General features: G+C 42.9%; 1 protein-coding gene across 1 annotated transcript in view; it reads left to right on the top strand.

Annotated features, from left to right (window-relative positions):
- Positions 1 to 27045, top strand: part of PSD (pleckstrin and Sec7 domain containing) — a 1068830-nt gene that overhangs the window by 618015 nt on the left and 423770 nt on the right. Inside the window, exons 6-8 of the mRNA XM_086922229.1 lie at positions 7419 to 7613; positions 16241 to 16321; positions 18922 to 19034. Coding sequence (XP_086778355.1) covers positions 7419 to 7613; positions 16241 to 16321; positions 18922 to 19034 — 389 coding nt within the window. The remainder of the gene's footprint in view (positions 1 to 7418; positions 7614 to 16240; positions 16322 to 18921; positions 19035 to 27045) is intronic.

Raw genomic sequence — 27045 nt, 5'->3', positions numbered from 1 at the left:
GGTTTGGCTGCCGTGCCAGGCCTGCAGGCAGGCCCTTCCTTTAACCGAAACACAAAATGAACCCTCGGGTCTGTGTAGTGTCACACCTACCTAGAAGGCATCCTTTATAGGACGCTTTCCATCACCCACCATAGGTGGCATGCTTCATCATTGGGGAACCTCCTTGTATCATGATGCCTAGTCATGATACGGCTACAACCCCCTCTCTGAAAAGGAGTAGCTCGGGATGTTTTAGTGCTAAATGGCTGTATATACTACATACCCAATGAAGAGCCTAGAATGGTAAGGGGTGCAGTGTGATGTGAAAAAGGAGATTAAAACTATCTACAGGGTTCGCTGCATCGCCCGAATAAAGCTAAGCAGTAAACCCTGTAGTTAGTTTTAATCACCTTTTTCACATTGTACTGCATCCTTTACCACTCTTGTCTCTTTATTGGGTATTTTCACCTAACCATAACTTCCCACTAGCCTATGTTTTTTCAGTGAATATACACACATGTATATATATATAGGGCGGATCTATACATTTGCCAAAAAAATTGACATGGCCAGACGCCAGAAAATTTTCAGTGGACAAACTGCCCAACAAACGCCGATTCACAGTGATGCAAGCTCAGAAACGGGCTCAGAACAGGAATCTGACGACGGCAGTCGAAAAGGGCCAAATGATGTACGACTGCCAGTTGCGGATGAATTCCGTTTTATGATCATGGAGCAACAGTCAGACCATCGCATGGGGAAAGGAAGAGGATGGGGAAGGGGTCGAGGAAAAGAAGACAAAGACGAGGGTGCGAAGGGTACAGGAGGAGCACAAGGGAGGCAAACAAAAAGATCTCTGCGCTCGAACACCAAGAAATAGCCACCTCATCCAACAAAGACTCTACAATTATCAATTTAAGTTCTGTGCCGTTGACTAGAGAGGATGGGACAATCTTAAAATTAGGTCTTTCCTACTGTGATACTAATGAATTTAACTACCCAAACAGCAGGATGGACCTTTACCGTAATATCAGGAAACTCAAATTGACAAAAATGCATGCTACTAAAATCAGCAATTCTGGATTTAGTTTTGAAACAGAGTTGGATACCCCACAGCCTTTCCTCAGCGTCAATGAATTACCTGCCTTGACGGATATGATAGCACTAATGGGTGACACCTCCTATGAGGAGAATAATGACAATACTGTATATGGAAATGACTTACCAGCTAGTGATCAAACGCCGTTCAGAGCTGCATCAAAGTTTCTTCCACAAACTCTGAAAGACAATGTAGACCTGTTTGGTGAAAATGTAACCAAAGATCTTAAAAATTTATATTTTCAAGAAAATCAAAAGAAATATAAAATGAATCCTAGGAAAGCTCTTTTCCATAAAACAGTAAAGAAATTACAGATGGAAGATGGCCTCTTAGTGAAACCTTCGGACAAAGGAGGGAACATAGTCCTCTGGGGAAAAAAACAATACAAGAAAGAAGCAATGGGACAATTATCTGACCACAGCTGCTATAAGCGAATAAGCCCCAGGGAATATGAAAATGTAATTGTGGAGTTTTATGGAAGACTGGATCACTGGAAGGAAACTGGTTTGCTCAGCTGGGATGAACATAAATACATCAAACAAGACAACCCGGTGATCCCAGTCTTCTACATGTTACCGAAAATCCACAAAAACTCCACTAGTCCACCAGGGAGGCCTATCATTTCTTCATGTGGCAGTCTATTCGAGAACGCTTCGAGATACATAGACTACTTTTTGAATCCTATTGTCAGAACGCTCCCATCTCATTTAAAGGATTCTACCGATTTCTTGAAATGTATCTTTGATATATGTTGGGACCCTACAACTATGGTTCTTGTGACATTGGACATCTCAACCTTATACACCAGTATAAGACACACAGACGGTCTCAGAGCATGTGAGCACTATCTTAATAGGAGACCGATCCGTCTTGCATCACAGAATAGAATGATCCTTTAAATCATGGAATGGTGTTTAACTAAAAACATTTTTCTCTTTGGCAGTGATCTGTACATCCAGGAGCGGGGGACCGGGATGGGTACCTGCTTTGCCCCCAGTTATGCCAATTTACATCTCAGCTACTGGGAGGAGCAGGTGCTCAGGGGGGTCCTCTCGACCACTGGTCGGAACATATCTTACTGTGGGTTAGATATATTGATTATGTCTTCGTGCTGTGGCATGGCACGGAGACATCCATCAACCTGTTCATCGAAGAAATAAATCAGAATTCTCTTAATTTGGAATTTGTGGGGAATTCTAGCAAAACTTCTATAGATTTTCTCGATATCAGGATTACCCCCCAGAATAATAAACTAGAGACTACCGTGTTCCGAAAGAACACTGCTGGGAATCCAATCCTACATGCCGGGAGCGCCCACCCAACGGCATTAATAAGAAGTATTCTGTTTGGGGAATATTACCGGGAGAGACGTACCTGCAGTAGTGATGAACAGTTTAATACAATAGAGATTGAGTTGACCCAGAGGTTCCTAGAAAGAGGATACAGTGAGACAGTCCTTAAGGGTGCTTCCAACAAGGCCAGAAGGCTAACTAGACATAAGTTACTCTTTGAGCCATCTAGAACTCAAAAATTGAAGAAAGGACAGCAAGATCAAGGTAGTTCAAGATTCATCACTACATTTAACACCAAGCATAAGGAAATAAGAACTATCCTCAGAAAACACTGGTATCTGATTAGAAATGATCCTGTGTTGGGCCCAAAGGTGAAAAAGAATCCTGAAATTACCTATAAAAAGTCCAAATCTTTAAAAGATTTAATTGTACAAAGTGAGTTCTTGGATAAGAAAAAGAGTAATGCAGACTGGCTGAAACCCAAACCGGGTTATAAAAGGTGTTTTAAATGCAAAGCGTGCCAACATAGAATGAATCGCACGGATTTTAAAACATCTTTTAATAAGATCGTAAAAGTGAGAAGTACCATTACTTGCAAGAGTGAGTACGTAGTTTACTTACTGCAGTGCCCATGCCCAAAGATCTATATCGGTAGCACCATTTTACCTGTACACCAGCGAATCCTTCATCACAGAAGAGCCATTGTTAATCAGGATAGGTCTTACCCAGTGGCCCGACACTTTGAACTGAACCATCAAAGTAACCCCTTAGGCCTGCAGTACTCGTGCATTGCAGAGGTTCCGAAGAAGAGGAGAGGGGGGGATAGGAAAAGTGAACTTAGAAGATTAGAGACCTATTTTATCCTAGAATTTAATTGTAAGGAGCCACAGGGATTGAACGTTGATGAAGACCTTTACACATGCTTAAATTGATTAACTTTATATATAATGAACTGTTTTCTCAACCTCGAGTATACCGAAACTGCATTTATTTGGAAACTTTTGTTAATGATTTTAATTGACAGAAATTTTCAATTTTAATAGTCTTATTTTTTGGTTCCCTTCTTTTTCAATTGCATGGATGGTAGTATGTTGTTCAGAAATGGAACTGGCTCAGTGAGGAATGTATTGTGATGAGTAATGCTGTTTTTTGTTATATGCACGGACACTTTAGATAATTTTCTGCCGAAGTGCAATATGAGTGGATTTTTTACATATTTGAGGTACTGTTGTTGAAATTGAAGCATTAGCACTTTATTGAGAATGAGACGCACTTTAGCACTGGCACTTTATTATCCTCTATCGATTTACGTGCAATATATAGATAAATGTTTACAGTAAAAGAATATTACTGGTTTACGGAAGCACTTGCACTTTATGACTAATGAATAAGGTTGATTTAATAGAATAGCGTTACCATCTATATGAGTCGCATTTCGATCTGCGAGGAATATGAGATCAGTAGAGCCACGAGATTGATTTAACCAAGATTCAGTTGTTCAATGATAATACAATATGGCAAACACTTAAGAAAACTTGTGGTATAGTAAGTTATAATCCCTAATTTTTAACCTCTTCAGTGCTCATGACAAGGTCAACTCGTCATGGGTTTTACCTGGGCTGTGCTTATGACGAGTTGACCTTGTCATGAACAATGGGAAAATGAAGGATCCAGCACACAGAGGGGAAAACCCTTAGCACCAAGGTGTTAAAAAGGTCCCATTTGTTGAAATAGGCACTGGCCTCTTGTAATTGTGGAACCTCATGTTTGTGTTAACAACGTGAAAATATCCACTTGCACTTAAATTATCAAATTGCTTTTTATCGAGTGTCATTACCGATTTAGGTTTATTTTCATTTAGGGATTTTAACATTTGTCTACTTGTATATTTGCTTTTAAGCAAAATAACAAATGTTTTTATACTTGTGAAATAAATACCTATTTCCGATTTACATAAAAGTGTTAAAATGGCCGCCGAATTGGCAAACAACTGAACTTTGTGATGTGAGTCCTTTTGCAATTTTTACTACCCTTGACATGTATTAAAGAAGGGTTCCATGATAACGCAAAAACATCGTGATCAAGGGAGCTTGACTCCCGAAACGCGTTGATGATATTGCTGTAACCTAATAAAGAAGCCTAAATGAACGATATTTGTGAGTGCCGGATGATTTCCTTTTGAACGGAACTGGAGTTGAAATCTTATTTTATATATATATATATATATATATATATATATATATATATATCTTCACACGCCGGTTCCCAGTTTCCCGGCCATTGAGCGCTCGGTGTGGGTGCGGTCCCTACGGCAGAACCTCGCCGTTAATTATTTAACACTCCTCGCCACTCGGACAAAAGTAATGGGCGCACTCCCTCTGAGTTCCACAAAATGATTTATTCAGATCTCCTCAGCAATGAAAACAACACGATCTACGCGTTTCAGTGCTCCTAGCACCTTGCTCACGATCACTTACACAAGTCAAAATTTGAGTAAGTGATCGTGAGCAAGGTGCTAGGAGCACTGAAACGCGTAGATCGTGTTGTTTTCATTGCTTCTTGAATAATTTTGCAAAGAGGGTTGCTCATACTATTAAAGACGCTTTTACGGGGAGAAGCGGTTGTGTGCAGTGTGCTGCTTACTTTTGGTCACCCCACAGAGCGTATATTCAAGGCGACGGTCCAGTCGCCGAGCTGGCACCACCTCGTATCCATGGAGGGCCACGGAGCTCTGATACACGGAGCTTACTCACGTGGAGCATGCATCCTAGGATTGAGAGCGATCTTCTTTCCAGGGGGCTCATTCCGAGCCTTTGATTATGCAAAATTATTCAAGAAGCATCCATCTATGGATTCAAATGAACGACATCTCCCAGAAACCCCAACGGAACTCTGATATAGAGCAGCTCATACACGGCATAAATAGGGAGATTTGGACACGCCCATGCTTCTCTGAACCGCAACAGCCTCTGAGGAAGTGTAAAACGAAACGCGCCAGGCTGCGGTTTCCTGCTGTAATAGACTGCAAAGAGGGTTGCTCATACTATTAAAGACGCTTTTACGGGGAGAAGCGGTTGTGTGCTGCTTACTTTTGGTCACCCCACAGAGCGTATATATATATATATATATATATATATATATATATATATATATATATATATATATATATATATATATATATATATATATATATATATATATATATATATATATATATATATATATATATCCTACTGGCGGTCGCCAGTAGGTAGTTATAGTTAGGATTTTTTTCAATGCAAAATCTCAAAATTCTATTGTGAATAACTTTGGCGCTGGTGGACGAATCTGCCTGAAAATTTCCTCAAATTTGCCTTGCGGAGCTCCGGTACTTCCCTGAAAGTTTCGCGGGGATTCGTCAAGCGGGGGCCGAGATAAAAGGGGGGTCCCAAAACGTGTTTTCCCCATGTTAATTTCCCTAGGGCGGTCGACCTCACTTTTATCCCGAACGGCTGAATGGATTTCCACCAAACTTGGCAAAATTGTAGGGACTGGTAGCCCGATGTGCCTTTGCTATGTCTCAAGATATGTGCTCCAGTGGTTTTTACGAAAATTAACTTTGAAAAAATATATATTGGGCTACATTGGGCTATATATATGTTAGAGCCCAAACGTAGCCTAATGTACCCCAATGTAGCCCAAAGATGGCCACCAGAGACAAGAAAAACAAATGTAGCCCAAATATCAGCCAGATGTAGCCCAACTATAGCCCAATGACAGAATGTCCCAGAGTGTTCTAAAGAACAACTAGAGCGCTAACAGTCTTGCTTATGAAAAAAGTATGGCACACATGAAGTCATCTTGATTGGAATAAAGTGTTAACACTTAAAACATTTAATTTGCAAAGGAACAAAATGAGGGGGTTCATTTTGCCATAAAAATTATGATTAGTGCTGAAGAAAGAAAAATTAGGGCACATTTTGAGTGACTTCTCAAATCCTCTTATATTTCATTAAAAAAACTCTGATATGCAGTCTCCCAAGATAGCCACCAGAGCCAAAAGAGCCCAAATGTAGCCCAAATATCAGCCAGATGTAGCCCAACTATAGCCCAATGACAGAAGTGTTCTAAAGAACAACTAGAACGCTAAGTATGGCACACCTGAAGTCATCTTGATTGGAATAAAGTGGTAACACTTAATACATTTAATTTGAAAAGGAACAAAATGAGGGGTTTCATTTTGCCATAGAAATGTTATATATATATATATATATATATATATTCACTGAAAAACCCATAGGTTTCACACCAGTTATAGTTAGGAATTAGCATTTTAAAAAACCTATTAAATTCACTGAAAAAACCATAGGTTTCACACCAGTTATAGTTAGAAATTTTACTCGCATAAAACCATTGAAATTCCCACGTTATAGTTAGTTGGACTCACTATAACTTGCGCGTGCAATGCACTGCTGATGACGTCACATATTACATCACTCATGACATGGTCAGTGACATCACTCATGACATCACTGATGACATCTCAAATGACATCACTGATGACAACATCCTTGTGACAAAGTGGCAGACCTCCTATCAGCATAAAATAACCTTTGACGCAATAAAATAGTTCTTTCAAGGTTCTGAAGCACTTAATTTACTATCTCATGAATTAAATAAAATGATAAGGCATTTCTTGGCCAGAGTTGTGATCCAAAAATGAGTGTCTTTAGATGGCCACATATTGGCAGCATTTACAGACGTTCTTGGAGGCTGTTGTGGTGCATGTATGGGCACCAGGTATTGCTTCCGGATTGTGGGCCTCCAATGGGACCAAAAATCGAGTGGCAAACCGAAGCTATTCAAATTAAGATATTGTGTTAAAAATTCAAAAACATCTTAATGCACATTGATTTTCATTGAGGTTTGCAACACTTGTTGGGGGCAAAATTAGAAAGTGTTAACATGTGTACCTAAACATCATCTGTCTCCTTCCAAATGATGACCTCGATACAGTGGAGAACAATGCATTGCAGAAACGTGTCTCAAAAGTTTTTTTTTCTTTGCAGCGACCATGTCCTCAGCCAGCTGATCTCCGATTCAGACTCTGAGATGGACAGCACCGAACAACTGGCACTGGGGAGCACAGACACCCTATCCAACGGACACAAGGCTGACCAGGAAGCTGCACAGCGCTTGGCAAAGAGGCTGTACAACCTGGACGGGTTCAAGAAAGCAGACGTGGCCCGACACCTGGGGAAGAAGTACGTGTGGGTATTGTAAGGAGCAGCAGTCCTTCCAAAACCTTATCTGCAAAATATCAAACACATTGTTGGCACAGTTTGCCTTCATTCCTATATCATGCCAGTCTAACATTTGTGTAATTTCTGAATCTGCATTCTCAAGGAGAAACTGAGGGGATCCCTCTCCAGAGTGTCTCTTGGATGTCTAATTCACTTACTCGCAGAGGAGCTACATGGCATAAGAAGTTCTTAGGATGGAACTACCTGCTACTGATGTCATTCTCTGCCATGGGTTCCTACTCTATAGGAATACAGAAACGCTGTGAACGGGGGGCAGCTTAGCCCTGTTCCACTCCCTACCAGAGATTTCTTTTACACTTAAATGCATATGAGTGACCATGATCATTAGGATTGATAAGGTCCACACTTCCCTGGTGGAGGTCTAGGTGCTTTGTTTCCTAGCATGTCCTTCGAACATGTTTCTCTTCAATTTCCAAATGTGCAAATGAAAAGTGCAATGACTTTAAGCTCCATCCTTTTATACACGTACGTGAAATGAAATTGTGGAAATGGATATGTTTCTTTAATTACATCATGAAAGCGTCAAAGACTATTTTTAGTGCAGTCAGAGCAATCCCCTTCCAGTAACCCTAAAAGTAATGTAAGGGTGGAAATGTCCTTGAAGGTTTTCACCTGATCCTTTTGTTTTGCTTTAGTCTTAGGCTCTGTGGGTGTTTCATTGCAGCTTGGTATCCAAATTCCATAGTGTTTTTATTGCACAAAGCATGTTTCCTGGTGGTCAGTTTAGACCATTTTGTGGCTTATTTAAGGTTTGGGGTGGGCAGCCTGTCCTCACACCAGGGTGGCTGAAGTCATGAGCTCTCTCACCCTGGCAGATGATCATCTGCCATATTTAGAGATCGCTGCTTGCCTGGAGGAGAGATCTGTGCCTTCAGAGGACCTGCGGCCCGACGGATCCTTTGAAGACATTGTAACTTTGCTGTACGGCCGCCATGTTTAAGGTAAATTAATATGAAATCTGAAGGTTCACCTGACTCTGAATAGACTGGGCAGACCAAGACTTTGGGGGACACAGTACTCTGCCTAATTTGTGGAGAGGAATCGTCCAGGCACAATCATTTGCAACAGGGCAGGACTGGCCGTAGCGGGCACCGGGCAATCACCCGGTGCGACGCACGGGTGGGGGGACCGTTTTGGGCCCTTGGGGGCCGTTTTTGTTAGCGGGCTGTTTTGGCATCAAAATCGGCCCTGTAACAAAATCGGCCGAAAACCGGCCCTGGCAAAGAGCTCAGCGGCACCCGCAACCCCCCGGGGGAGGGGGGCCCGGCCAAGCACTTTGCCATGGCCGGTTTTGGTTCCCAGTCTGGCCCTGCTTTGCATGTACCTTTCAGAGGTAAAGCATTGAACCAAAGGACTAGTTTACATGTTTTTAAACTGTCCTTGTGTGGAAGGTGCCTGCAGGAACGGTCACTGCCTAGAACTCCAAATTGAGTAATCAACTTTACATATATCAAACCTAAAATCTCACATGTTCAGGGCTCCTGCACTGACTATCCTGAAAAAATTCCATGAACCCATGGTCTATATAAGTGTACCTAGAAGGGGTGGCGAGCAAGGCCTGGAAGATAAAACCGGCAGCAGAACCAGCTTCCATCAACTCTTCATCAAAACAAAGTCACAAATAGCACAAGAATGGAAAATATGGGAAAAAAGTGTTCAAATGGTTACCAGTAGTTTGGGCAACAGCATTGTTTTAACTTCTAATTAAGGGGTGGGATTTGTTCAGTTTTCTTCCTTTCCCTTTTCTGTTGAGCTTGAACAACTCTTTGGCTCTCCAAGGGGCGGCGGTTAGAACACCAACTCCTCACGTCTTCGCAGATGACACTCACTTTCCTAATTATGGTCAAATTCCTTATTTCATTGGTTCATCGACTTGCTCCAAATATTGCTCCGAGTCCTCTTATTTTTCTTGCAAATACAGAAAAGCCTAGACCTGTATGCATTTCTGATGGATACTCCTAAGCTCAGATTTGCCACCTTTAGACTATTCCCAGGTACCAGAATTGAGCCATAGATTTTTTCAGCAATGCTTTCAACGTACTGGTAGGTGGTGCCATATGCTCCACAGTGACTTTATCCTGCTCTGGAAGTAACGAAGTGGAGCTGCATATAATCACCACCCAGGCGCACTGATTCAATTTTTTTCTTTCTGTTTCGTACAATGCAGATCTGGAGGCCTGCTCCCAACGTTGTTGATTTTTAGACACCTATTTGTCTCAAAGACAGCGCACCAGGGAAGATGTCCCTCCTGAAAACAATGGTTTCATGCTGTCTCTCAATTCCAGGAAACAAATGTTGGTCACAGTCTTACACAAAATGTACAAACAGTCACAACGGTTCAAACAGAGCCTATTTAACAGAGAGTTATTGGATGAAATCAGCAAGATTACTGTTGCTAGTATAGTATATTATCATTACAGTAAAGACAGTAGGTTTGGAGTGAAACAGTGCGGCTTAAAGTACATCATAAATCACATCTTGAAATCAGCATTTGAACATGGTAAGCGCAAAGTGATCTCACAAGAGCAACAGGCACAATCAGACATGCAAGTGAAACAAGCGATGAAAATCATAGGTATGTTGGTATGCAAACAACCTCATAGTTCGGTCCTATTAGACCAGGCAATACGTTGCCTATCCACACAACTGTTGTGAAATATCAGGAGGTTTGTTTGCAAATAGCGTCCACACAAAATGTGCCTGTGGTGCTTGGGCTTCAGTCACTACTCAGAGTTGTGTGATAAGTGGAGTTCATACACTCAAAGGCAATCAGGGAGCAGAAGGTGAAGCTTTATGTCATAAGAAGAGGTTTCATTCGAAACAGAGGTCCGCTCCAAGTCAGTGGGCTGTTCTTGATTGTGGTCACAAGGTAGGTCCAGTGCTAAGTCCTGTTCCTCCTTAAAGACTTCTGGTTAGTCGAAATTGAAAACACAACATAAGCTGTAGAAAGCAAGTGGGACTCATCCCCATTTTGCCACTTAAAGTCTGACATGAAGTCACAAGGACATCATTCGAAGATCTTCTGATCCAAGTCAGCCTGACATTTGATCTTGGCCCGCCCCTAATTTCCAGCCCCTCGTCGACTCTGCAGGAGCTAGTGGTCTTCAAGGAGGCATACTGCAGACTCTGCCAGACTTCTCTGGTACACCCTTGGGCCACCACAAGTGGACACCAGTTGAGACTCTGTTAGCGGGCCCTTTCCCAGCGCTGTCTGTTACCTGGCGCCCATTCCTGGGTGAGTACCAGATTGGGTCCAGACCTCCACTCCAGCCCCAGGTCCTTAATCAGTTTGTTCACTGATGGAGGCCTGTATTTAGACTTCCAAAAAGGTAGGAGGTTAGGTATTTCACCAGAGACAAGACTGGGCATGCCACCTGGCCCACCAATGGAAAAAGCGTCTCTTTTACTGTAATAATACAGTTCGATTGTCTAGTCTGGAAACCAAAGCCATTTTATTGACTGCAGTTCTTCAACCATGTCCAGCCATTTTATTGACTGCAGTTCTTCAACCATGTCCAGCCATTTTATTGACTGCAGTTCTTCAACCATGTCCAGCCATTTTATTGACTGCAGTTCTTCAACCATGTCCAGCCATTTTATTGACTGTAGTTCTTCAACCATGTCTAACTTCATCTGAGCCACTGCTACCATTTTACAAAGCCTTTACAGATACTTTGATGGCATCCCCTCCGGTCAGCTTACCAGTGGCAAGACGGCAGAAACCAACCCCTGGTGACCCTGATGTTTGGACGAGACACCCAAAGCTTGAAAGTCTTGTGGTCCAAGTATCCACAAGGAAAGTCAATCTGAATGTTTTTCCTTTGAACACCCCGGTAGGAGTCAAAACAGATTGATGCCTTTGGAAAGAAAATGTTTTCCTCAGCTGGCTTGACGTTACAGTCTTTGAGTGCTTTGTACCTTCAGGACAGATACACACATGTGTTATGGGACACCACAAGAGATATCTTGCCAGCTGTTCTAGAGCACCTCATGAACTGGCTGGCACAAACAATCCAAGATGGACAAGATGCAGCGAAGTATGTGTTGCCTGCAGGCCTGGACACCACCGACTACATAAGCTGTGCTATTGACATAAGTGTAGTGCTTAAAAGGCAGGCCTGGATGTGATCAACCTGTTTTTGCAGGGGCTGTGCTTTTATGGACATGCCCTTCTTTGGATCCAGACAGAAAGTCAACTCACGGCTTGAGTCCATTAAAAATAGTAATACCACAGCGTGTTCCTTGGGGTTATTGCCTCAAGTCAGCGAATTCCATCAGCAGTGTAAAATGTTTAGAGGCTATCCCAGAAGTATAGCTTATTGGCAGGGCCAATCTTCCCAGCAGGTGCAGTAGAAAATGTAGCCCTTTTGGCGCAGAGGACTTGGTGGCATTGAGTCCGCTCACACCAGCAGGGACAGATATCTTTCAACTCTTCCTCCCGTGCTGTAGGAGATCCCAAGCCACTTTAATTTTCCCTCATTGGCCCACATACAGCTGGTAGGTGACAGGATACAATATTTCCTTTCCGGCTGGAGATACAGACTGATGTTTTTTTTAAATTGTTCAATAGGGTTATGTCTGCCTTTCATTTCATCACCATCTTTTATTCCCACTCCCCACACTAGAGTGATATTCAGAGGATCATGCTGCGATCTGGAAGTCAAGCTTCTGCTGGCCAAAGATTCCATTGAGCAGAAGCAAACTCTTGAGAGTGGCCATGGGTGCTATTAGCGCTAACTTCCTTGTAACGAAAGAGGGCAGGGGCCTTAGGTCTGTAATAGACTTCCTTCCATTGAATGCCTTTCTGAAGAATCACAAATTAAAATGCTCACCCTGGCTAAGGCCCTCTGTGCTCTGGATCCTGGGGACTGGATGGTGTCCCTGGACTTGCAGTACATGTATTTTCATATATCTTTCCTGCAATTCACCAAACATTATCTGTGGTTTACGGTTGGGTTATAACATTTCTAATTTAGCAGGCTGCCATTTGACATTACCTCGGCCACTCAGGTGTTCAGAAAAGTGATGGCAGTCGTCAACGGCTCTTCTTCGGATGGTTGGGGATACATTTATTCCCCTGCCCTGACAACTTGCTACTCAAAGTGAGCTTACTTTAGTGTGTCAGCGACCACTGCCGGACTATGATTGGGCTCTTGATCACCTTGGGGCTCACTTAGATTACAGTGTTCTCAAGGTTTCCAGTATAACATATGCTTTGCGTCTCCTGCAGTGGTGAGATTTTCGTGCAGGTAAGCTTGTTGCGCTAGGTATATCGATTTAGAAGTGATGCAGAGTCAACTTTCAAACAAAGTTTCCAGACGACTGTTTCAGGATCTGCAGGCTGTTTTTAATAATTCCCAAATGATTTAGAGAGATTCCCTCCATTTCTCTTCTCATGCAGCGTAGCGCTGAGATACTCCTCCGGGAGTGAGTCTTGCGCGATAACGAATGACCAAATAATATTAATAATGTTACCTTGGAGCAATCAACGAACAAGACTTGAGTCTGAGATAATACTGTACCTCTCAAAAGTGAAAAGTAGTCACAGTCCAAGTGAATGATAATACCTTGCAGAGAGTATTGATAAGAACAACATACTCTAGAAATTCCACTAGACGGGAATGGCTGTTAAAACAAAGTTCTAGGCGTCAGTTAAATACTGAAATCGTTATTTAGGGGTTCCATCCACCTTAGTAATCAAATGTTGTCCTGGTGAAGCTGGGGAACAGGTACTTCACTTCAAAAGTGACACACATTACCCATGACTCTGCTGTACTTCAAAGCAGCTACCCTAGCTTTGATATTAGCACAGAGCCAGGTAGCATTATTGCTCAGTGAGAAGGGTATTTCTTTTCAGTGTTCATCACTTTATTTTCTTCATATTGGGTTACTTCATTTTCACACAATACCTACTTCAGATATAGGGCAAGCTGATTTTCGTTTACTCTACCGCCTCTTCTAGACCAGGTATATAACTTAAAATGATTTAGTCCCTGAAATGCCCACTAGTATTTTCTTACTTTACAGATATTTCCATAAAGAGCTAAAATATTCCTTCAGGCAGACAGGTCCACTACCACAAGCCCTTCTCCTATCCCACTCGCACCGCTCCACTCTTGGTTGATTACAGAAAATGTAGATGGCTCACCCAGATCTCTTCCGATGGATGGTCTATTTACTCTCTGATCGCTGCATGAGAGATCCTTTCCACACAAGAGCACCTGCTCTCGTCACTGCATGGGTTTGAGAGAACTTGTGGTCTTCTGCCCTATGTACAGGAGCAGCTCTGTCCCACCACTGCGAGGTCAAGGGGCACCCGCTCCCTGCAAAGTGTGCCGAAAAGATCACCTGACCCCTTTACTCAGCGGTGCAAGGCCGCCTGCAGTCTTCTACACATGTGTAGAGGAGTACCTTAACCTTTCTGTATATATAGAGAAACACCAATGTTTTCTGTATATAGATGGAGGAGCCAACCCTCCTATGGGAACACACACTGTCTTGTGTTTCCTCAAAGCTTCCAGGCTCAGCCATGGCTCTCTCTGTGACTTAAGTACTATCTTCACAACCACTGTATTCACAGTCTTCTGACTTGCCGTGGTTTGCACATGTGCCATTTCCCCACAAATCGCATGACAAACATATGAGGGGAAGGGACATGTAGCTATATCCTGGCCCTCACGCTTCCATGGGAATTAATTTAAGACATTACTTCATCGTGATGCTTTTTCATGAATTAATTAATGGATTTTTCTTATTATTATTATTATGTTTCTTATATAGCGCCAGAATCGACCCCCGAAGGGGTATCTCCGCGCTTGCCTTGGGAACCCGTCCTGGCTTTTTCCCTGTGAGATAGCCCCTACAGGGCATCCCCAAGGTGAAAGCCAGGCATCCCGCCGCGGGGGGCCGTTGTGGAGATTAAGCAAGCTTAATGCCCAGAGTTGCAGAGTGTGAACCCATGATTAGGTCAGGCACCGAAGCGAGAATTATCGAGTCCATGGACATTTGAGCTCAAGACCCTGCCGCGTCGGGAATCGAACCCTGGTCCCGGTCTGACCTCTGCTTCAGGGTCTGCCTGCTCTAACCAGTGAGCCACACTTCTCCACGTTGCATATCTCACCACGGCCGTAACGATTGCATGTTTAGAGGGAGGTCTTGTTTTTTAGCAACGGTGAACCAAGATCCCAAGAGGTAGCATAAATTCTAGTAGCTGCTATCAAGCATAATCCTCGACAGAGCAGATATCGGCAGCTTCAGCGCGTTCATTTTCTTCTGTTCAATTTACTATCCTGCAATTTTGGAGAGAATAACTGTGCTCCAATTGCCCATCGCAAGCTTTTCTCCCTCACCACTGAATAATCTTCTCAGAATCGGTTTACACTTGGCACAGCGAAACAAAGAAGTGGTTCAGGGGCTTAGGGATGACATTTACAAAGGCAGTACTCATTGAATGAATCAGAAATGCTCCATTCTACTACTTCCTTCCCTTGGGCACCCCATGCTATGTGCTTAGTTCTGCCTTTGACAGTTCTTTCTTCCTTCTACCACCCACATGCAGCTACTGTCTTACGTACTAAAGGCTCTACCCTCCTCCTCGAATCTTCTCCAAAATGCTTTAACCTTCTCCACCGTGCTCCTACTGTGTCATCCCTGCTCATGCATCCTCACACCTGCTTCTACCTCCACCTTCCCATACCTAACCCTTCTCCTAGGGGCCCCCTTTCACCATCCCTACTTGATTCCATCTATTTCAACATCTCCCCATCTACCCAGGCTTCATTGGAACGCCCAGGGGTCCCGGAGCAATGTTCATCTTTATGTACAGGGAATTACTCTGAAATGACCCGTCTCTTGCCACTCCAGACACGCTCTTCTGTAAGGAAGGATGAGGATGGACCGGATATGGATCATCCCACATTAACTTTGTGCATGTTCTTAGTGGCATTTTTATCTCAAACCATTTTGTAATCGGAATTGAGAAGAAATGCTTGCTTGACCCTGTGTTGCAACTAGGTTACTGTTTCCCATCGGCTATGTTGTTATGGTAGTTAGTTTATTAATTAATTTAAGTTAACTAATAAATTCAGACATGTTGGCGGCTTGTGGCTTGCGAGACTGGCGGTGTCATGTGCCTTCATTTTGCCAACACTAAATAATACTATGATAATACTTAATAATATGGAATCCATGTGCCCTGCAAGTGTAAGATTTGGAGAATTTGAAACTGTTTTGCTTTTAAATGCCCTCTAAGGACAGCCCATCGATCACCACTGAGCCTAAAGTGCTTTGATGGCCGTAGAGTGCTTAGTCACTTAACACCCAAATACAATATGTAGAAGATTTAATATTGGAAGAATGTACTTTTTGGGTTATTCATTTGCAGCAGCTGTGATGGCTTGTTACCAAATGTTATCATGTGACATAGTGATGTTTGCCAATTGTTTGCCATTATAAAGCATAAAGTAATTCAAATACAGTGCTTTCCTTTTGCTTCCTTTCCTTTCAGTTTTTGTTTCTTGATTATTGAGATTTAAGTTAACACAAATATCTTTGTCTTTCTTTTTCAGTAACGAGTTCAGTAAGATGGTGGCAGAGGAATACTTGAAGTTTTTTGTGTTCACCGGACTTTCCCTTGACCAGGCCTTAAGGTGGGTTTCCTGCTTGGGCGTGGAAATTACACAGGCGTTGATCATGGTAGCTTTGATCGCCATTCTGGCATGGAAGTGACAAGGAAACCCATGACGTGGGCTTGCACTATAAGTCCACTAAAAACCTCCATCCATCAAGTGAAGGAGGTCTTGGGTGGCTCCTTAAGATGTGTTAATGATATCATAAAACAGACATATGCACGGTTGTATGTCACATTATATTCTAACACTTTATCGACTACCACTGTCAGGAAGTTATGCATATATAGGTACGTATAGATTTACCATTCTTAGCTCGACATTTACTTACCTTGCCCACATAGTAGTAGTTGGACCACCTTATTGTGACCCCCTGCCTCCACTGCATTCACTGGACAGGTTTAGATTGGCAGAATGTGTTGCCATAATCTTGGCATCAAGGTACTACAGTAAATATCAGTACTTGTGTTTTGGTGGTGCTAATGAAGTTTGCTTTCTGTTGATTTGGGGTTGAAAAATTGAATGAGCTGCAGTGTGGCACCATAATGATCTCTACTGAGACACCACCACGTTGGGTCAGTGCATTCAATCCACAGACTCTCACTGAAAGATCACAATTCCACCCCAGCTCCACCACTTTTCACGAAGAATGTGAAAACCTATTGTGCCTCTGCCTCCTAACACTACAGACCCCATAGCTCCAAGCTAAAAACCCACAAAGTAGTATGGTCTACAGGCATGCAGAATGTGAAGGGCTTACTGTTTTCCTGCCATGAAGTTACATAAAGGACGGCCCACGAGGTTCAAGTCCAACACATGAGTTTCTCTATGTATGCACACCGAGAAACCACCCTGAAAATCCTATTCAGTGGCATTTAGAGCACAATGTGAAATACCAATTTAAAAATAGTTGTTGTTCTCATTGCAGATTGGACGAGAATTAGGTTCTGCAGTGATCTTAGTCTCATAAAGTGTCACACCACACACCAATTTTTTGTTTTCTTCTCAAAGGAAGAGTCATAGGAAACGGCATTAGTGTCAAAGTGTAAAGTTTAATGGGGGTTATGGCCTTCACACCATCGTTACTGCCAAACCTCGAGTGTTACTGTGGGTATACAGGAGTCCCTTACATCCTACTGAAGGGGCAACAGCTATGAGGGGGAGAAAGAAGCCTAAATCTACTGTGATATAATATGATTTGGTAGGACGAACGACCACCGAAAATTAAACAAACACTCAAATCTTATATTCTAGTTACATTTTATTCCTCTTAATTCTGTGATTCGCTGTGATTCGCTGTAATTAGTAGAGGAGAGGTCAGAATTGGATGTAATCTTCGGAGAGGTCACAATTACGTTTTTAGTTCCCAGAATTCAAAGCATAAGTTCTTGACCACCCTTTAATGCTGAGTCACAGCAACTACTTGCTTGTTGGTAATATTTTTCCTCGGTGTGCTGTACTAAGTTAAAGGTTAGTTACTGTGCCAAGCTTAGCCATTGTAGGCAATATATGTGTAAGCTTTATGAACTTGGGCTAAACATGGTTGAAAATAATTGCCCTGTTTTATTCCTAACTTTGTTAAAATTTATTAACGACAGCGTAGTTTTTAAAATAATTTTTAATCTTAATTATATTGTATTATCTGTGGAATGTATATTAAAATGAATTGGCTCAAAGATTAGTTGAGAAACAGTAATGGACTTGAAGAGCTTGAGCCATGTTCCTGCATTACTTTGAGACTTTTAAAGAACGCCTGACATATAACTACATTTAAGCTATTGGCCACTGTGTTGTCTTTACCTATGTTTCAATGCATCCTACTTGTTTGCCTGAAAATTTCTCTCAATCGTTTGGTGCATACATACAGGCAGCATCGTTTTCATGAATTTGAAATCCCCTTGGAGTGGCATTTTTATACAGCGGTAGGCAGGTCACACACCATATCCTCTGCTGTAAAATCAGGCAAAGAGTGTGGTGGGGCAGCTGTTACACCCTGCTGAGTTTCTGAATTAATCATTGATTATATTACTATGATCTCACGTCCAGGAGTCCACAGTAGTAAGATTTTAGGGTTTAAGAAGAAGTGAGAGTGGGTTACCAGCGAAAAAGAATGCTTTTTTAGAGAGTTACTCCAGACTCCATTATGGTCAAGGAGTGAGACTTTGCCCTCAAAGTTGAAGCTCAGATTCTGAGATTGTGTTTCAGGGTGTTTAATCGCACCCAATGTGTGAGATTGTGTTCTAGTCTGTGAGACTTATACCTAATAAGTGAGAGTGTTCGACAGTTTATGGCCTGGACTCAGTAAGGGAGTCTTGATTTACCTGGTAATGTGCTGAACACTGGGTGATGGTGGAATTGGACACAAGGAGCAGCTGGGCTGAGTACTGGTGAAAGGTTATTTAGTTGTGCGGATGTTACATGGCGAAGACTGGTCTTCGGGCTGTTGATGTGGTCTGAAAGCCCAACCCATGCCAACCGCATGTTTGTGGCGAAAATCTGTTGGCCAGATTTGTTTTTCATATGCGATATGAGTGAGTGGCGAGAATGTAAGGATTAAAGGTATGTGATGGTTGAAATCAAGCCTCTCCGGATAAATAACTTGCTTTCTTCTCCCCTTGCAGGACATTTCTACGAGAACTTGCCCTCATGGGGGAGACTCAGGAGAGAGAGCGAGTCCTGGCGCACTTCTCCCAGCGCTATCATCAGAGCAACCCAGACATGATCTCCTCTGAGGGTGAGCGGGCTACCTGCCGACACATGGGGATGTAGTTGTCATGTTTGTGAGAGGACGCATGTCCTGGCATGTGCATACGAAGTTAAACAGACTCAGTTCAGTTGAGCTGAAAACATATGGATGATTATGACTGAGTACATTAACACTTGAAAGATAAAGCAGAAAGAATAAGCACCGCACACAACTGTTCACTGGTGAATGGGTAGTTTGCACTAGAGTAATCATTCTTGCAAACATTTTACATGTTCCTGTTTAATCCACTGAATTTGGCTCCATCCTGATGGCGGATTCCATCCCTCCTTCCCCAACGCGCACCCACTCCAATTCGGTAAAACACATGCAGTATTTTTTTTTAAATCTATTTGAAGTTTTGTATTGTGCATACAAAACCTCTATAAACTGACAAAAAATAACAAATACATTATAAATGCTTCTATCGTGAGAACAGAACTGCGGTTTTACTTGTACGATCGATATGTAATAGTTCAGCAAATTCAAACTCACCATTTTAACACAGATAATCAAGGAAAAAATAAAAGAGAATAAATAACATTTCAAAAGGAACGTAAATGGAAAATAAAATTCATATGAGGTCTAATAATAAAAATAGTGACGCCTAGACAATATGCACTAAAGGAAGAAGAGACAAAAAAAATATAAAGAGAAGAACTAAAAACATAAAGTAACTGAGAAGCTGAGGCAAGAAACTTCATAATGTAAAATGTGAGAGGTTATACATTCAAAGCACTAGAAGTGGAAAATTGGAGATTTTGAAAAAACAAATGGGGGAATGTATTTTCACATTGACTTACATTGAAGCAGAGGCAGTTTCAGACGGGATACAGTTAAAAAGAAGACATTTTTGGCTTTAGGAATTGGTAGTCTCACGCCTGAATCGGGGCTGTTGGCATGATTGTATTATTTATCAGGGCGGGAGAAACTAATAGTGTCACAATGGAAGAGGGGAGGGAAGCAGAGGATGGCCTCAGTATGGCTGTCCCTGTATATTAGTGTGGAGATATTGGGACTTAACTAATGATACTGACCGGTATCTCTCCATGAATTAAGAATAACAAGTTAAACTCCATGGAATGGGCATTTGCTCCCTTATCCCTGGTCATTGAAAGTGAACAGGGCACCCACCTCATTTCCAAACTGTACAAAGCCTGTGCGAAGCTTGTTCCTGTAAATGAAGAGAAGCTCCGAAGGGACAGGGAGGGGGACCTGGGCGGTCCAATTACGGACGACCAATGGACCGCATGTTGCGCCCTCACTAAGGACATTTTCCTTAACAGCAAATACAAACTTCTCCACTTCAAGTTTTTACGCAGGGTATACAGCACGCCGGCCAAAGTACACAAATTAAATCCGTCAAGACCCCATAATTCCCACTAATGCTGTTTGCCACATGCCGACTTTGCACACTTGGCATGGACTTGCCCACGCTTGCAACCATACTGGAGGGCTGTCCATAAAGAGCTTGGCGACATTATCCACATACCTCTTGATCCGGTCCCCGAAATTGCGCTGTTAAGCTACATGGTCAACTTCCCCCCCAAAAATTGGAAATTTGCGGACCTTAGCTTTTTTTTAGCCAAGAGGGAGGTGGCACTTCACTGTGGCCGTAAAACGGTCCCTACAACACAGAGTTGGCTGAGAAGCCTGGTCACCTGCAACGCGCAAAGCGATATGTACTACACGACTATCCCATATTCTTCAAGACCTAGAGACATTTGGGGTCCTCTGAAAACGTATCTCACTTCACGACAAAGTGACCTGTCCACACATCGAGATCGCGGCATAGTGCCATCAGGAGTGGGGTGAAGATACTCTTCACTTCAATACACTGTTAACATAGCTGTTTACATAGATACATCAGGTTGCAGACATCTTTGAAGTGTATATGTGTATTTTGCTGCATCCTGACCGAACTTATTGTATATTGTGTCTAGCTGATTTGTAACTTGGACAGTGTGACCTGAAATTGATTGACCTAGAGATCCGTTGTGTGCTTACCATGTTCTACAACTATATTCCTGAACACTTGTAAACCTCAGATAACCTATAGGCAAGCTAACTTGGCATTTTATGTTCCACAGAAGACTGTGAGAATTGATAAATGTGATATTTTCAATATGATCAAATAATAAATAAAGTTATTAAAAAAAAACTCCAAGGAATGGGGAGTAACTGCCCGGACCAGGAATTAACAGGTCATGTATTTCCGAAGTCTTGCATCTCTCCCTTCCAGTGCAGACGCTTCCCACTGGACGCTGATGCCCATTACTCCCACTGGGTACCATGGAACGCGGTAGCCAAGAGATGAAGGTGACAGGAGTGGGGAGGTGAGTGCACGGAGTCCAACTGCAGTCATTTTCGTTTCTGAGCTGGGTTGGGGAAATCTGTAACCACGAGTGCCGGAGCTCAGGTGAGGAGCCAGGGAGCCACTACTAGTCATAGCTCCTCTGGGCATAACATGGTGACCTGGCAGACAACAGTAGTGAGTTGGCAATGATTGCGGTAGTGGAGCGAGGGCATAGAACCTCTTGGCCACCATTTTAAATTCGGTCGGTGACAATGAAGATTAGGGCCACGAGTGCCAGGGACTTGAGCAGAGAGCCATCCGCAGACATAACTCCTTTGGACTGTTCTATGGTGCTTTTGAACCTGTACCTCTTATGCAATTCAGCTACTTCAGTACCCCAGAGGCGGCAGCCTGCCCAGCGAGGGAAGACCTGATGTGCAGCCCCTAGATGCAGACATTATATCACCTGTGGGAGAGGCCGTGGGACAGAGAGCAGGATCTGCTGTCCTCCACACATTGATGAGGTGACACCAGAGAGACCTGGGACAAAACGCACAGGAATGGACCTCTTGGGCTGCACAAGCTGACAGGCCCCTGCACTGTATTTGAGGAGCTGAGACAAAGAGTGTGGTCAGAGACTCCCTCACTATAGAAGCCAAGTGACCATACATAGGAGCGAGACTTCAAAGACATATCTATCCCCAGTGACTCAAAGTAGATCTGTAGGCAAAAGTCAATGTGGAGGAACTATGCTGGGATTTAGGTGGTTGGGATAGGCTGTGGGCTGGCATGGGAGGCCCTTGGTGATTCTACTCACCCCAGATATTGAAAAAGAACTACAATGGTGATGATCCTGCCCCTTTTCTCCCTATGCAATCCACGTAGATGACAAGACCCTCCAGAGAGTGCAGTAGCAAACCATACCTTGTCGGCACAGCAGAGCCAGTCATCCCAATGTCATTTGAAGGTGCCTTTTCTTGCACACTTAACCAGCACACCGGATACACTAGTCGCGCCTTGCGTTGTGGAAACATAGACAGAAACTTTGCAGTGAGGGTTCTCTGCTTCCTCAACGACCCGCAAGGGATGCTCGTTAACTGTATTCTGGTGACACTCAACTGTGATAAACCCTTCTCTCACTCACAACCATGGATTCTGGCAGACTCAAGAAAGACTCTTCTATCAGGGATCCGTTAACTGCTGAAAGCACCAAAAGTGATAAACCCACTCCTCAAGATCATCATCAGAAAGTAGACAATAGCAGCCTACAGCTAGCCATCTTGCAGGATTTCCTCGAACGGTTTCTCTCTGAAATCAAGTCAAATGTCAGCACGATTCGAACGGATCTCAAGAAATATCCTAAGGAGGTCCAAAAGGACGTCACTGAACTAGGAGTGATGGTCGAAGGCATGGATGCTAGAGCGAAAGAAATGTTCCATCTGGGAATAAAACTCCTCTACGTAGAGGGTTATATGGCAGACTTTCAATTTAAACAACAGGACCTCAAATACAGGTGGGAGTAGGATGAGAAAAATGGGGTGCTACTAGGTGGATAAACATGCTGTCGCTTGTTTTACACAGTTGAAGATGTGACATGGGATGGGAGGGTGATGTTATTGTGCTCTGGGGGGCTGGGGAGACGGTTACTGATGGCTTTTATTGTCTTCAGGCAGTTCCTATTCCAAATGGGAACCCCCTAGTCTGGAATCTGCTTCTCGATATGGTTGTAAGGATACAGAATGGTGCTGTGTTGACAGTGGAGAGAGAAAGAAGGGGTTTGATGAAATAACAGCATGGAAACGTGAAGACTGTAAGGAGACAAAATGGTTAAAATAGTGAGCCTAAATGTCTGGGGCCTTGACTCTCCAGTTAAACGGCGAGCGATACTCAACCACCTGAAAGAAATAGATTGGCCTAGACTCACTTCTGATTTTTCCCATGACAATTGATCTCATTCCCCAACACAAAACAGCCGGGATGGCAATTCTGTGCAGCGGTACTTTTGCAGGCGCAATAAAGAGAATTATTACAGACCTAGCTGAGAGCATGTTGGGGCTAATAATTGAAATAGCACATATCCCTTACACAGTCGTCTCTATATATGCCCCCAACACAGGAGGGTTGTCCGAAGTCCCTCATCACAGATATCCTAGGATATGCAGAGGTGGAAATTTGTATATTGAGGTTGGGGGGTTCTCAGTTTAGTAATGTATAGCCAGGCAGACTGTTCTAAACAATTCTTTGATGGCACAATTCCAGCCAGTCAAGGTTTAAAGGACTGGCTGAATGACGTGGCCCTCTAAGTTGCACGAGGGAAACACATGGGGATGCCGTGGATTATACCTTTTACTTGCACGCACGCAATATATAAGCTTTCTTAACCATTTCCCCCTAAGCCCCAGTCTCAGGTCTTACATACAGACTGTCCATATTGGCCGTATATCTTTGTTTGATCATGTTCCTAGCACACTACAACTGAACAGTCCTCTGCACCCATTTTGGGACAGCACATAGCTATTGAAAGGCTTCCTTCTCCAGGGCCCAGTAGTTTGGGCTGATCTAAAGAGGCCACAGCTGACAGTGACGTGCCGGACATAAAAACCATCCACTCTTTGGGACAGTCTCAAGACGTGCTTCCTAGGCTCTCAATCTCTGATGCTTCAGGTTGGAAGAAAAGTATTTTTGAGCAAAGACAGGAGTTGGAAACTGAGCTTAGACACCTAGAGACCAAGCAACGAACTGCCTCGGCTAAAACGTGGCACAAAATCACTGACTGTTCTACCTTTTCTAGTGAGAGCCTTAGATTTAGATGAAGCTGAATACGCCTTACGCCATAGTAAACAAAAGTATTAGTCTTCTAGTAATATGGCAGGTAAACATTTGGCCTCTCAACAAAGGGAAAAAGTGGCCTCAAACAGAGCGCAGGCGATTACATCGGCCACATGAGAGCTAGTCTCTGAAGATAGAGCAGTCTCAGGAGTATTTTGAGCCTTTATCAGGCCCTTAATACCAAAGAAGTTGCCTCATTATTGACCATAGTCTAATACCTAAGCTTAAATTTACAATGTATTCTTCTCACTAAGTACCAGGCAGACCTCATTGAGTCACCCATAACCACAGAAGAGGGAATGGCCTCCTTTAAAACTTTGAAACTGGGGAAGGCTCTGGAGCCAGATGGCTACTCTGCCCTTTTACATAAGACTTTTGGCTCAACTCTGGCTCCTAAGCTTTCCAGGATATGTAATGAGTTTAGCACATTGGGGCACTATGAGAGATGCCTCTACGTTTGTAATACCCAAGTCAGGAAAATATCTCATGAAATGTGCCTCTTATAGGCCAGTTTCTGTATTACACATAGATGTGAAGATGTTTACCGAATCTTTGCCACCAGATTGGCTTCATACATCCCGGGATGACAATGCAGCAACACTACGAAGAAAATTGTTCATATTTTAGAATGCACACAGAAAAAGAGGGCTAGCAATCTTCTACTCGCTCTCAGTGCCAAAAAGTCATTCTACAAAGTCATCTGGACCTGCATGTCTAAGGTTGTGAAGAAAATAGGCTTAGGAACTCGCTTTCTTCTGTGTGTATTGGATAGTTACGAATCCCCTAAGGCACATATATGAGAGTTACAAGATTAGATTGGCCCTATCTATGTTGAGAGAGGCACAAGACAGGGCTGCCCGCTCTTGCCTCTTTTATTTGCCCTTACAATGGATCCTGTGGCAAATGCTAATTGACGAAGGGTGCAGACAGAGGGAGTTAAATGTTGAGAAGAGGACTAGAGGCTGAATACGTTTTATTCTGGTATTGCTGCATGCACCTGCCATTACCACAAATAGACAAACTGCAGAAGCTTATAGACCTAGAATGTACTCACTTATATACCAGGGGATACAAATATTTGGTCTGCGATGCAGGTGGTACAGTTAAATTATAGGATGATTTTGGCGGATCTTAAGCATCTAATCTCGAGTTGGCGATTATACTATTTTTCATGGTTGAGTAGGCTAGTCACCATTAAAAGGATGGGTTTGCCAAAATGTTATACCTGTTCCAGACTATCCCACTGCCAGTTGCAAGAACTGTCTTTACATAACTACACGATTTAAAAAATAACTACATATAGAGTGGAATGTATCCTTGAGTAGCAATACGATAATTTATAAACCTGGAATCCAGGGAGGGCTTGTAGTCTCCCATATCCTCTCATACTTTAGAGCAGCTCAATTGAGGTATTTAGTAGATTGGGAAAAATAGAGATATCAAAACAATGTGCTATGTCGTCTACTTAATAGCAGATGCACCACTTTGGCAAATCCTGTGGTTACATAAACACCAAATAATCTTCCATCTTACTAGTGACTTTTTCAGTATGGGATGGAGTTTTGTACTTGGAAGATAGACCACTTGTTCATTCCCCTTTACTCCTGTCTGTTTCAGCACAACATTCACTCCTGCAGTGGGGCAAACCGATTACACAAATGAAGATACCAGCAATACATCATAGTGGTCTCTGTATACCAAGGGGGTGTAATCAAGCCCTTTGACGACCTAAAGAGACAATACCTCCTACTGGAAACAAAGAGGTTTGCCAATTTCTAGGTGCGTCACTGGGTGCTGCACCCAATGATGAAATCAGATAAGTCCCGTATATTTACTGAATTTGAAAAATGGCTAAAAGACTGCCAACATGATCGGCATCTCATATCGCATAAATATAAATATATCATGGATTCTAGCTCTTCAGAAAAATACCAGAACAACCCAGATGGGGGAAGAGCTAGGCGAAGATATCCCACCCAAACAATGGGAACAGCTTTATGAAAAGGAGCAAATGGCACCTGGAGGTGTAAACATAAGGGAATCATACTATAAAGTTCCAACATACTGGTACCACACACCAGACAAGTTAGCCCTATGGGACAAAACAAAGTCAGATGAGTGTTGGAGAGGTGGTGAAGCTACCCAACACTTTTGCATATTTTGTGGCATGGTTCCACGTTACATAGGTGGTTGAATGGTATGTGGGGACAGCTGGACTATGCCTTTAACCTAAATATTCCACAAGATCCAGCTGTAGCAATTCTAGACCTTCCAAAAGTCAATTGTGCCAACGATGGCCAAGTGGATTCTTAAGATGTGAGACACATTAGCACAGGAAAAAATCTTCCTTTCCATAGATCAAAGGCACAGCCAATATGAACCTGTTTGTGCCCCATATATAAATATCCTCTCTCAGCAATTGCCTGTCTTAACCTTTACCAGGAACTTGTTTATATTGAGACTTATCGCCGAAGACTCTTGTCAGGACCCAAGCACACATTTGCAGGAACAGAGAGATATGTAATACTATAGACCGATTTTGTACTGTCAAAACCGAACAGCTAGGGGAGGACATAGGCATTAGTCATCATGGGGGAGGACTCGTGTGTTGAGTTTCTTAAAATATACTTTTAAATGCTACTCATTGATTTTGCATTTTGATTTTTGCAGCTGGTTCACGCCGGCTGGTAAGTTGTAGGCGAGAGTATGTGTAAGCATTTAGAAAATAATAAAGATAGTTAAACCATCAATGGGGGTGGATGGCCACCGCAGGTGGCTGTGTGGTTACTGATGAGCGGTGACATTGGTGGTGGGGGTGGGGGATGGGATGAGTCCTGGGCTGCTTAAAGAGGGGGTGAGTTGGGGACTGGACTGATC

The sequence above is a fragment of the Lissotriton vulgaris genome, chromosome 5 (genome assembly GCF_964263255.1).
Source record: "Lissotriton vulgaris chromosome 5, aLisVul1.2, whole genome shotgun sequence".
NCBI lineage: Eukaryota > Metazoa > Chordata > Amphibia > Caudata > Salamandridae > Lissotriton > Lissotriton vulgaris.
The sequence above is the reverse complement of the archived record's forward strand: the minus strand, read 5'-3'. Positions and strand labels throughout refer to the sequence as shown.